Consider the following 13291-nt stretch of genomic DNA (forward strand, 5'->3'; position numbering starts at 1 on the left):
TTCCTTATACACAAATCATATCTTTCTTTTCATATTCTCATACTCTTGTCTTATCATCTATACTCATCTCTTTATATTAATCTTAATTGTATTCTCATAACTTTGATAACCCATTTCTTATACAGAATTTCATTCTATATCATTTCCTTGTACTTGTATTTTCCTTCCTTAAGATTCCATGCAAATACTTATCTCCTTTTCTATATCATAGCTATCTAATTAGAATACACCACTATATTCAGTTTCACATCATAATTGATTAACTCAACTTTATCTTTTCCTCCAATCTTATAACTCTATCACCTTTACTCTGACAGCTAGTCAATAACATATGTTCAATCTAGGGTACAAACCCTAATCAACCAAACACATACATCCTTTCAAATCGAAATTATCTTAAAATTCGTTTATTTAACTTGTCAATTTCACCTCCATTCTCATACATCATGTACTTTTCGTTATTCAAACTAAACGTTCTGACTTCCTTTGTCTTATAAATTGATCATCGATATACCCATTCTTAAACTCTTCTTATCAATCCTCAGTTTTACTCAAATATACAACTGTATCCAGATTCATTTCATATTTGGTTATCATATCCTGAAAATATATTATAATCTTATACTTCCAGTATATTCCCATCACATATTCTTGTTAGCCAACGCTAACTTTTTCCTTCTAGAATGCAAAACAGTATCTACATCCCTTGATCCATTTAAAATACTTCTTATTCTTCACTTTATATAATTTCTAGCAAAACTTTGAATTCATTCCTCCACTTTCATATATATCTTTAACTTTTCATTCAATTATCCAGAACCAGACTCTACTACTTAAATGAGTCTGACTTTCCTCCAATTGATCTTTTATCTTGAAATACCACCAATTCCAATCAAGTTTGTAGTTGAAAATCATAATCTCTATCTCTCTTTGGTAGTGGTAATTTATGAAATACTAGTTCCCTTAATCATTCTGAGTTTTTATTTCTCCAAACTTTTCGTTCTGAGCTTTTTCTCTTTAAAGCTTTAACACAATTAACCATTTCTTGAAACGATAACAAATTCAAAACCAGTAACACTCTTTTAATTTAAGGCGCAAGTCCTAACAAAATATCACATGTATCATTTTCAGTCGGAATTAACTCAGCAGCAATTCTGCTTAGCTTAATACACTTATAATCATACTTATACAAGGTGTAATTCCCTTGTTTCAAGCTCGTGTATTCCAGTTTCATATGTCTTATAAACTGGTCATCAATGCACTTATTCTTGAACTCTTATACAATTCTAATCACATTATTTAATCTTTTAACATTCTTATGGTGACAATTGTCCACCATACTCTAACTTACCAAAGTAGTAACAAAACTACTCAATTCAACATCTCCACTTTGAAGAAATGAAAACCTTCTATCATATCATTCAACCAAAGGTCTATAACAATATAACCTTCCTCAAATCCACCCTTGAACTTGGGTGCTCGCAACTTTATCAACTAATTTGATACATTCATTTTATGAGTTAAAGAAGTATAAATTGAAAACACATCAGAACATTCTTCAACATGAAGAATAATTTCCCAAATTTTATACAGGCATTTCCTGAGGTGTTCGCTCTTCTCCCTGCCCGGCCAGGGCAGGTGAATGCTATTACCTTCAGGTTTATTACCTTTCACTTCTTTCGAAGCTCTTATTATCATACTTCTATTATCACATAATAATCTATTTTTTTATTAGCAAGACACATACTCCTTACACTATCAGATCAGAATTTTTCACTTTGAGTTGGCATGTACACTTTTTAAAACACTTCTGACTTCGATTTAAGCCTAGAATCGGCTAAACCGTAGCTCTGATACCATTAAATGTAACACCCCCAACCCGTACCCGACCTGGATCGAGTCCGAGGTGTCACATTGACTTTTCAAAACATTTACTTGTATAAAATAGTGAGTAATTTAAAAAACTTTTGTAACATTTAACTTATTCAAAACATTTACAGAACTATTCAGAGCTTATACAATATATTCTTTTGATTACATGCCAACTAGAACTTTATATCAAAAATATATATTATTCACCTCTCTTCTGATCTGACATTCTATAAGGAGAACTGACATGTCTTGTTCCACTTTACTTCTCTTTTCGATTTCCAAACCTATGTGTGAAACAATCACACGCTAAGTCGATGACTTAGTGAGGCATATAAAATATAACATCATATGGTTCATGTAACACATTTCAAACCACTTACTTTTGATAACCATTTATAAACCCATAGTATACATATCACATTCAGTATGTTTGTTTAATCTCTTTAGTAGCCCATGTACACTGGTGAGAACTTAAGGTATGTGAGTACATTGAGGTTGTGCACACATATGCTGTCACCATAGCTCATATAAATGTCCCGAAGGACCTATCCAGAGGTCATAAAGATCCTCGGTAACTGTCTATAGGTTCCGATGAACCTAGGTAAACTATCCATATGTTCCTTAGAACATAGGTATACTGTCCATATGTCTCAAAAGACATAGGTAATTCTGTCCATATGTTCCGTAGAACATAGGTATACTGTCCATATGTCTCAAAAGACATAGGTAATTCTGTCCATATATTCCGTAGAACATAGGTATACCCTCGACTCTTAGCATGCCAACTATACCCCTAGCTCTCATATCACATAACATGGGAATTATCATTTATAACATTTCATATCACTTGTTATTTCTCTTCTGTCACATACCACATGTATGTGTAACCATATATCTCATATCATATCACATGTATCACAAGTGCATGTATTCACGTAGATCGTTTCATATGACTTATATCATTTCTCATTTGTTCATGTAACTTGCATGTCATATCATGTAACATATAACACATATACCCATAACTTCATATCACATACTTATATCAATTCACACTTAGTCACATGGGTCATTTCTCATAACCTATATCACATCACATATGTTCATGGTTATATCCCATAGCATATAAAATAACATATAAACTTATATATTTATTTATGTGTATACTTTCATTTAGCCTATATATCAATTTCATATAACTTATCTCATAACTTATTTGATATTCATATATATTCTCATCTTATAACTTATATTACCTATGCATATAACCTTATGACTTATTATCAAGTACTCAACTAATGTTCCTATATGGTTCCATCTTTATCATATAACCTATGAGCTATTCTTATATTACCCTATATCAACCATACTTTGTTTATCTCATTATTCATATCATTCATTTATCACATATATGTCACTTTTCACTTATCACATAGTTTACATCCTATGATCATAGAATCATATCAATAACACATATACTCATGCACACATATAAATCATAACAAACACATACCTCTATGAATTCATGCGTTTTACTATTGGAAATATATTTATCATAAGTCTTATTTTCCATTTAACATCATATACTAAATAATGTGCACTCACCTTAGCTTTGCTTTGATTCTATTCTAATCCTTCAATTGATTTAGAACGGGATCACGTTCTATATCTACATAATCATACATAGATCTATATTAGTATTATAACTAATATACTCTAATGGTTCACTCTTTAGATTAAGATAAATGTCAATTTCTTCTTTCAATAAGGGTATGCATCGGTGCATAAAATACATTCGATGTTGTATTATTATTGGGATGCATCGATGCACTACCTGTGCATCGATACACCTTCAAACAAATTTCTGGGTTTTAACCTTGATGCATCGATACACAATGAATATGCATCGATGCACTCTGCCCATAATCCTCTTTTTGAACCCGAAAATCATTCATTTTGGCTTAAATCCTTCATGTTTCATCCCCTTTTTCATTCTTAACTCTAGTACACATACTTAAACCAATCTATACTCATTTATTTCATCTTAAACCTCAAAATCCTATATTCTATATGTAATTCAATAATTACATCAATTTTACAACATGTTTCAAATCCAATTATATTACTTCATATCTCTTACTTAGATTGATGACAAGTCAAATCCAACTTTCAATTCTTATTATAACCTCTATTTCAAGATTTCATTCAAGAACCACTAATCTTTAATCTTCTCTATCTCCTTTATCTTTTGATTTTAGGACAACCTAAGCTTTCCATAAGCTTAGTTATCATCTAATGATCAAAACCCAATCTTAAACTTAACAAATAATTAACTAAGTAGAAGACTCACCTTTGAGCTTGGGGATACGGGATGAGAGGAAGAAGAAGAAGAAAATAGAGTTTCTGGAGAATTCTCTCAATCTTATCCCATATATATCATTATCTTATCCTTTCCAAGTCAAATGACCACTTTGCCCTTAAAATCCTTTAATAATTATTAACAACTTTTAGGATTTATTTTCAGATAAATCATTGAACTAATTCATTATTCTACTTTAATCATCAATTTCTGAAACTTTATAATTTGGTCACTAACCCGGTATTGAGGATGTTACACTTAATGTTGTTGATGGTTTGGCTTTTGAAACATGATAAAGTAGGGTGAATGTTATCCTATGGTGATGTATGCAGGTTGAATGCATGGGATATTTTCATACACGTTAAATGTATGATATTTGTGCGATGTGACATGTGCATGTGGTTAGGAGATTGTTTTTAATTTGTTATTAAGCATCTTTACAGTTGGTATTCTAAACTTCAAGATTTTCTGTTGAGTATTGGTTTTAAAGGGACTCAAGCTGATGCTTCCCTGTTTATTCAGCAAGGTGGTGGCCACTTATAATTGTTTTGGTGTATATTGATGACATTATTGTCATAAGAGGGTCTGACGAGTTGATTGAGGAGGTTGTAACCTCTCTTGGTAATGAGTTTTTATTGAAGGACCATGGAGAGTTAAACTTCTTCCTTAGACTAGAGGTTGAACGACATGATGGTGTTTTGTTCTTGAGTCAAGGGAAATATATTCGTGAGTTACTTGAAAAGGCCAATATGGTGGGTGCTCGCTCTGTTCCAACAACTATGGTTTCGACTCCTAAACTTTTACGTAATGTTGGAACTCCCCCTTGATGATCCTCAGTTGTATCGCAGTGTGGTGGGTGCTTTCCTTTATTTGAGTCACACTAGACCAGATGTCTCCTTTATTGTTGGATGTGTTGCTCAATATATGCATCTTCCTTGATAAGAACATCGGTTGGCGGTGAAGCGAATACTTCAATATTTGAGTGGTACATTGGACTACGGTTAGTCTTTCGAGCTTTTATGTCAGATCTTTGTTTGCGTGCAATTTTTTTATTCTGATTAGCCCAGTAATTCGGATGATTGTAGGTTGATTTCTAGATATTACGTTTATCATGGTGGTAATCTTATTTCTTGGACTTCACGCAAACAAAAATCGATGTCTCAGTCGACTACTGAAGCCGAGTATTGAGGGGTTGATGATGTCATTTCTGAGGTGACATGGTTATATGGTCTATTTGGAGATAAGCAAGTTGTTTGTCCGGATGTTCCAGTTATTTGGAGCGATAATACAAGTGCAGTTGTCATGAGTGTTAATCTAGTTCTACATGTTCGGTCTAAGCATGTTGAACTCAATGTTCACTTTGTTCGTGAAAAGATTACTAGTAGAGCTTTGTGTGTTTGTTATGTCCCTGGTCCGCATCAACTTGCGGATGGCTTTACAAAGCCTCTCACTAAGCCTTAATTTTTTGAAATTTCGACACAAGCTTAATGTTGTTGATGATTTGGCTTTTGAAACATGATAAAGTAGGGTGAATGTTATCCTATGGTGATGTATGCAGGTTGAATGCATGGGATATTTTCATACACGTTAAATGTATGATATCTGTGCGATGTGACATGTACATGTGGTTAGGAGATTGTTTTTAATTTGTTATTAAGCATCTTTACAGTTGGAAGTTAGTGTGTGGTGCTGATGTTTTATAAATTGTAGTGCATTTAATGGAATGAGTTACCTTTCTTCCTCAATTCTCTTTGTTTGTCAAAGAAAAACGAGAAAAACTAATATATTGTGAATCCATTTATATTTGTCATATTTTCCGATAATCATATTAATATTAACTGAAGTTATATAACTTTTTTTCAATTATTATAAATTATTTTATCTTTACATAATAAAAATAGAATTTCATTATGAAACTTCAATATTGTCAATGTATTTACATATCAATTATAGTCCACAATTTAATTTGCATGAAATCCAATTTTTGTTGTACTCGTTTCCCTTTGCATGTTGCTTTAATTACACTAACGTAGTAACGTGGGAAAACACTTTGCATAAAAAACCTAGAAAACAAATTAATTAAGAGTGTACTAATTGTACACTAACTAAATTACCTTATTGATTAAAAAAATGGTTGTTATTGTTAGAAGTTTCAAATTCGAGCTTCAATGACTACAATAAAATTAATTGAACGATCATTGTCAAATAATTAAAAATATTTTGAATATATATTATTTTATAATTACTTTAATTTAATAAAAAGATAGTATATTCATCGTTCGAGTACCCGAGATCATTAGCAAATCGCGGGTTAGAGTCAAGCCAATAGCCCAATAATTGAAGTTAAAACCGTTATGAGGAATTTAACATTACCCAAAATCAAATCCTTTGAATCATTACTAGACATGAGCCTAGAAACGTCTTAGTCCCGCAACAAAGATTAGTGGCGTCAATGTAGAATTTAACATGCAAATATGATTATGAACACGGGTTTTTTCTCTCTCCCAGTTCTAAGGATTTTCCTTAATTAATTTGGATCGATCTACGTCGCACATTTGATTTTGGTGGGTGAGTCTCCCAACAAAGATTTTTTGCATACACAATGACTCGAACCTGAGACATTACTTAAGCGAAATCAAGTTGCTTACCACTTGAATCAACATATGTTGGTTGAACACGTGTACTTTGTGACACGTGTACTTTGTGACACGTGTTTTAAAATTTGAGACCACTATACTTTTAAAAAATTTACTAATTAAAAAAATATATGCACTCCTAAAAAAAAATTTAAAAATTTAATATTAATTCTCTCTCCTCATTTTTTTATCTTCTACATCAATCAAGAAAACTCTTGCTATTATCTCTTTTTTTTATAAATATTTTGATATTTTATAATTTTACTTTATTATCCAATATTTTAAGAATGTTTATAATTTTACTTTATTATCAAATATTTTAAGAATGTCATTTTAAAAAGCAATATATGACCTACTTATATCTTTATTATCAAATATTAAGAATGTCATTTTAAAAAACAATCTTATTATTTGTTCAGAATCATTTATACAACGAATGAAAGCTTAATACATAATCAATATAAATATATATATATATATATAAAACGTACTCCTCGTTATTACCACAGCTCCACTCTAACCTTGGTATCAAAAATATATATATATATTCATTCCAAAGGGACTGTCAAATAATCCGTCAAACCACCCATGTTAGCGAGGCTGTCAAATTGTCTCATGCTATGACCTTGGCATTTAAGTACATGGTTTTTAATTATAGTTAAACAAAAGTCCAATGTTATGCCGACCTCTTCGTAGTCTTTTCTCCTCTCTTTATTACCTCCATGTACTTTTCCTTGTCTCTTTCCATAGCCACACTCTGACACTCTTCTTTAAATCACACACACACACGCATATATATACATGCAGTTATGGGTTGATAGATATAGAGAGCTGTAAAAACCAGAGGGAGGTCGATGAGCTTAAATTTCCCCGAAACATGTCTCTGCACCAGTTGTGGAGTCATCAACCAATGATTGAACTGTAAGTTATTTCTTGTACGGAATTTTCTTCTCACTCACACAAAAAATATTCCAACTGTCTTTGATCGTGTACTGATAATTCTGTCACAGTTTGGAATAAAATGAAGCTAACAAAACCCTAAGTTTAATTTTAAAATTTAGAGTTTAGGGTATGTCATTGATTCTGCCTGGCTCCCTGCATGCCAACTATGGATGCTGTCGATTAGTGTTGGCCCTTCCTAGTTGGCATCCGAGGAGTCAGGCAGGTCGATATCGCTTACATACCGACGAAGAACCATGGAGGTTCCCTCGGAGTTCTTTGCTGAACTCTGGATAATTGTTGCTGGTCATTGTTACATTAATTGACTATGTTGTTGATCATGACCTTTCTGATATTTGGACCGAGACAGTTAGGAAAATTCCCTTTCGGTTAAGATACAATGGTGTAATTCCCTTTGAAAAAAAGGGCGGGGCAAACTTGGAGTAAATATAGCAAATTGGTTTTGAGGCCATTGTCCTCGTCCCCTTGTTTCGGACACCATTTTTGGCTTACAACCTTTGAATGGAGATTTTCACTCCATGGAAGGACAAGGTTCCCTGTCTGTTCTTTCATTCTGTCTCTTTCCCAGAAAAATAATGACAATTTCTGCTCAAAACAAACCAGACTGCTCACGGATTTCCCTTCTGCAATTTTGTTTTGGCACCACTTTTTATTTTTCTATCCCATTGGCCAGAAGCTAAGATCTCAGCTCCCTTTAATCCCATGAAACTTTCCAACACAAGGTAACGTTATTAGATAGGATTATAAACAACTTATATATGTACAATCCTGGGAAATATTTTCACGATAAGATCAGACCAGATGCAGTAGAATTGAATCATTAGAGGCTTTTGCATGAAAATAAAAATTGCATTTACAAATGGCATTTCATTTCTCCGTGAGAGCTCAGTCAGTTTCAGGCTCGGCGTATTATGCAGAAAGAATAACCGAAGAACCAAGCCCTACGAGCAATAAAAACGCTCAGACCACCGTCACGTTGGTGTACCAAACGAATGTAGTAGACTATTATCGGAACATCAAGGTTCTATGGTGCAAGAACGCTATGAACCATTCTCTCAGCATCATGGTGAATAACACGCAAGGGAATTTCCAGTACTCGTGCAAGATCGATCTTAAGCCTTGGCATTTCTGGAGCAAAAAAGGGTATAAATCCTTTGAGGTTGAAGGGAGCCAAGTGGACGTTTACTGGGATCTTTATTCCGCTAAATTCACCGGCGGCCCCGAACCCGTCTCGGATTATTACGTCTCGCTTGTTGCCGACGAGGAGGTGGTTTTGTTATTGGGGGATTACAAGAAAAAAGCATACAAGAGAACGAAAGCGAGACCGGCTTTGGTTGAACCTCTCTTGATTTACAAGAAGGAAAACGTGCTCGCCAAGAAAAGCTTCGCGACCCGAGCTAGATTCGAGGACAATAGCAGAGAACATGACATTGTTGTTGAGAGTTCAATAACCGGAATGAAAGACCCAGAAATGTGGATTAGCATGGATGGGGTAGTTTTGATTCACGTCAAGAATTTGCAATGGAAATTCAGAGGGAACCAGACCGTCTTGGTGGATAAACAACCGGTTCAAGTCATGTGGGATGTCCATGACTGGTTGTTCAACAGCCTCGGAACAGGCCACGGTGTGTTTATATTCAAGCCGGTGACGGCTGAAGCAGAGAGTGACAAAGAAGGAAGTGGCCACGGTGGAGGAGACAGCGACACTGCAAGCAAGTATTATTCTACACTAGGTGTCGACACCGCATCGGAGTTCAGCCTATTTCTTTATGCCTGGAAGATTGAGTGAAAAATATTGAAAGTTTTTTTTTAATTGCAGTTTCCGTTTTACAAAAAGAAATACATTTTACAGGTAATTTTCATGCTTGTATAATGTTCAAAATACTGTAAATTATATACTTCATCTTACAATAATATTGTTGTATATATTATTTTTGTTCATATCAATAACATTTCTCTTATATGCTTCATCGTTGTGAAACGTCCAAGAAGCAAAATGTTTAATTAAAAAAAAGCATACATTTACAAGATTAATAACTAACAAATCAAAAATAGAAAATGAGAATTATGATCATAATTGACTGATTATACAACAAAACGTGAATGATAAAAAGGATCCTACCACAACTGTTTGAAAATTGAATAGAAAGAAAGAGTTAATTGCAGCATATGTCCCTAAACTATGACTCTCTTTTTAAATTGATTCATAAACTTTTGAATATTCCAATTTCATCCCCAAACTATGACTCATTATAAATTAACCCTTAAACTTTTGAACATTCTAATTTTATCCCTAAAATATGACCCTCTTTCAAATTTAGTCCCCAAACTTTTAAATATTCCAATTTCATCCCCAAATTCATCCAAATATGGAATTAGTTTCAACAATAATTTAACCTAAATTTTGATTTTTTAAACATATAATAATATAACTTAACCTAAAAATTTTATTAACAATGAATGTGATTAGTATATACGTATTGTTTGGGATAAAATTGGAATGTTCAAAAAGTTTGGGACTAATTTAGAATCAATGCCATAGTTTTGGGATGTAATTGAAATGTTCAAATGTTTGATGACTAATTTAGAATTATAATAATAGTTTAGGGATGAAATTGAAATATTTAAAATTTTAGGGACCAGTTCAAAATATGAGTCATACTTTAAGGACATATTATGCAGTTAACTCAGAAAGAAAGGGTGCAGGGTATCAAAACGAATTCCCCTTTTTATTTTATTGTTCTCCAAGAAAAACTGCTGGAAGGAACGAACTAGCGTCGTTTCCATGGATCTAAAGGAAAATCTGGAATCACTCTCTCTCAAAAACAGCGAAGAAAGCCATAGTGGAAATTTATGGAGATTAAAGGTAGATTCGAATGTGTTCTTCATTTATCAGGACGAAGATGGGTTCGGAAATGCCATCGCCCGAGTTCTGAACCCTACTCCACAGCCTTATAATAAAGTGTGAGTCCCCTCTCTCTTTCTCAGTCCCTCTTTGGTTGATTTTTATTAAAAGCTCTGATTCAGATTGTTGCATTTTCATTGTTTATATTGTTTCAGCTCAGAGGTATTGAACTTGGAATTGGGGGATGTAAAATTGAATGGCTCTGTTACTCAATTGAGAGAGAAAGACGATTTGAAGGTACTGTTTCCTTCCTTTAGCCATTAATATCGAAACCCATTTATTTAAATTACAGTTATTTTCGTTGGTGGATATAGTTTTGTGGATTTGTTTGTAAATGAGGAACCTATAGAGCTACTCCATTTTTTTGAGTGTTTGGTTCCTGATAAAATAAGAGGACTGCCTGCTGTGGTATTGTTATTTAGTTATCTAAAAGGTTAAAAGCCCATTGGTAAGTGAGCTTAATGGAACCCTCTTTCACTAGTGAACGCTCGCCATCTGCATATTCAAACATGATATTTTCGTGTTGAATTAAGTTTGACCTTTGGATTTTCCCTTGTGGCTAATTTAGAAAATGTTTTCCCACTGGATTGATGTGTTCTTAGTTGCCTGTCAATGTATATTCATAAGTTTTGATCTTATTTTGTTTTTTAAAAGAAGGAAATGGAATGGAATTTTGGAGCTCTTATTGACTAAGGGACGAAGAATGTCGTTTAAGGAATTGCAGAACAGTAGAAATAATCTAAACTTATGATAGAAATTGATTTAACGAGTGAATCGAATGGTAGTTTGCATCACTTTCTTTTTAAGCCTTCTTTGTGTTGGTTTTGTGTATTTGGCAATCTTAGTGGTTAAGCAATCATCCTTGAGAAACAACGATCTTGGCGCCATTTGTCTTCAAGGATGGGTGTATCAATCCACTGAATTTCTAACGTCTGGGTTTATGAGCAATAACTAGAACAATGACTTTAATACTGTCTTTGGTAGGAGGGAAAGAGTAAGGAACGATAAGGAGTGGAAGGACAAACAACGTTCTTTCCACCCCGTCATTAGTTTAGGAGGAATAGAAATAAGAAGAGCGAGGGAAATGAGAGCATTTTTATTCTGTACTCATTCAACATAAATTAGCAATTTTAATTGAAACTGTACCAAACGTACTGAATCAATTTTTTTTTCTTCATATCCATTTTCTTTCCTACGATACATGGTGTGAGGTGCATATTTATGTTGTTTATCTTGCTTGCTGGCTACATGGCGTGAAGTGCATATTTATGTAATTTTATCCTTTGTTTATCTTGCTTGCAGGCAACTATGGTAATGATAGATCGTTTGGAGCCACCAGCACTGTCTCGGGTTATATATTCAGTTCTGACAAAAATTGTGGATGCAGAGCACATATCATCTACTGTACCCACTATCATAGCCCCTTTTCTTGTACCGGCATCAAAGCTTAAGTTGGAAGGTAGATTGATGACAACAAATAGTGGAAAGTTTCCTCTTTATGGTATCCAAGTAGGCCCTAAGACTGATGTAAGTCGAGCCATTGCTTCCAAAACCCAGAAGCCACCTCCATCTTTGCAAATTCATTACGAGCCTCTGGCCTGCTTTCTTCACCTGGTTCGTGCTGCAGACTTGCCAACTTCTATTATAGTTGGCCAAAGAAGCCAAAGCCCGTTTAATCAAGCTATAAATGAGGATCTGCAGGTATTCATTCTCTTGCCAGTTTAAAGCCAATGTAGTTAGCAGATCGTGGCTTGATTGAATAGAATAAGCTAGAAATGATGATCAAAAGCAAGATTCTTGAGACTAATATTGAATTATATGTAATCTAATTCTGGGAAATGGCATTTCAGACCCTCTGTGAGATAGGAGAGGTTGCGGCAAGTGCGATGGGGTTGTACTTCCAGAGAGAAGAAACTAAAACTAATTGGATTCCAACAGCTAAAGCAGCAAGTGGTGGTGGTGGAGAGCCATGGCGCACATTCTATGGTTAAATGTTTTAGGTTCCTGCAGGAAGCAGAAACTGAGGTTTAGCATGCGAGTGGGTGCATATTGTAGTCAAAACTAGTGCCCATGGTGCTGAATTTTTTAGATATGATACGAAATGCAGTGAGCAGTGGCTTAAAATAGTTGAAAGATGATCTTATATGTTCCGTATTTGTTGGATGTATCATATGATCTGGGAATTTAGTGCATGAAAGGTGTTCATCATGTTGGAAGGTGATCCCACATGTTTCTTGAATGGTTGACTGACCCCATCTATTATTTCTTTCAGGTTATTCGGATGTTTCTTCCATAACATTTGTACTTTTTTAAATTCAAATTTTAAAAATATTTGAAGTTGACAAAAATCAAACTTGATTGCCCAAAATTTAATGGATGTTAGTGTATAATATAAAGATTTATATTTAATGCATAAACACAGTAAATTATATGGTGTCAAATTATCAAAATATAATGTACCATACTTGTATGTAGAGATGAACATTTGTCGGATTTCAATCCGATCCGGATCGGTTTTTATCCGATCCGGTTTTTTCTCATAGAAAAAAATCGGTTTAT

The 13291-nt window shown here is 33.8% G+C and overlaps 2 protein-coding genes across 2 annotated transcripts; both read left to right on the forward strand.

Annotated features, from left to right (window-relative positions):
- Positions 1-8686: 8686 nt before the first annotated feature.
- LOC120146401 lies at positions 8687-9623 on the forward strand. The gene has a single exon (XM_039159974.1). It carries the CDS (start codon positions 8687-8689, stop codon positions 9614-9616), a length of 930 nt encoding a protein of 309 aa, XP_039015905.1. The 3' UTR covers positions 9617-9623.
- A 956-nt stretch (positions 9624-10579) lies between these two features.
- On the forward strand, positions 10580-12971 carry LOC120146388. The gene is made up of 4 exons (XM_039159967.1): positions 10580-10791; positions 10888-10969; positions 12035-12433; positions 12583-12971. The coding sequence occupies exons 1-4, from the start codon at positions 10613-10615 to the stop codon at positions 12721-12723; spliced, it is 801 nt and encodes a 266-aa protein (XP_039015898.1). The 5' UTR covers positions 10580-10612; the 3' UTR covers positions 12724-12971.
- The last annotated feature ends 320 nt before the right edge of the window (positions 12972-13291 follow it).

Source organism: Hibiscus syriacus, unplaced genomic scaffold (assembly GCF_006381635.1).
Source record: "Hibiscus syriacus cultivar Baekdansim isolate YM2019G1 unplaced genomic scaffold, ASM638163v2 tig00110925_pilon, whole genome shotgun sequence".
NCBI classification, from domain to species: domain Eukaryota; kingdom Viridiplantae; phylum Streptophyta; class Magnoliopsida; order Malvales; family Malvaceae; genus Hibiscus; species Hibiscus syriacus.

What these genes read in the sequence shown, in the direction of transcription:
- LOC120146401 (XM_039159974.1), top strand. Translation starts at nt 8,687, where the DNA reads ATGGCATTTCATTTCTCCGTGAGAGCTCAGTCAGTTTCAGGCTCGGCG.
- LOC120146388 (XM_039159967.1), top strand. Translation starts at nt 10,613, where the DNA reads ATGGATCTAAAGGAAAATCTGGAATCACTCTCTCTCAAAAACAGCGAA. An exon ending in CCACAGCCTTATAATAAAGT is followed by an intron (nt 10,792 to 10,887) that starts GTGAGTCCCCTC and finishes ATATTGTTTCAG; the next exon opens with CTCAGAGGTATTGAACTTGG. An exon ending in CTATAAATGAGGATCTGCAG is followed by an intron (nt 12,434 to 12,582) that starts GTATTCATTCTC and finishes ATGGCATTTCAG; the next exon opens with ACCCTCTGTGAGATAGGAGA.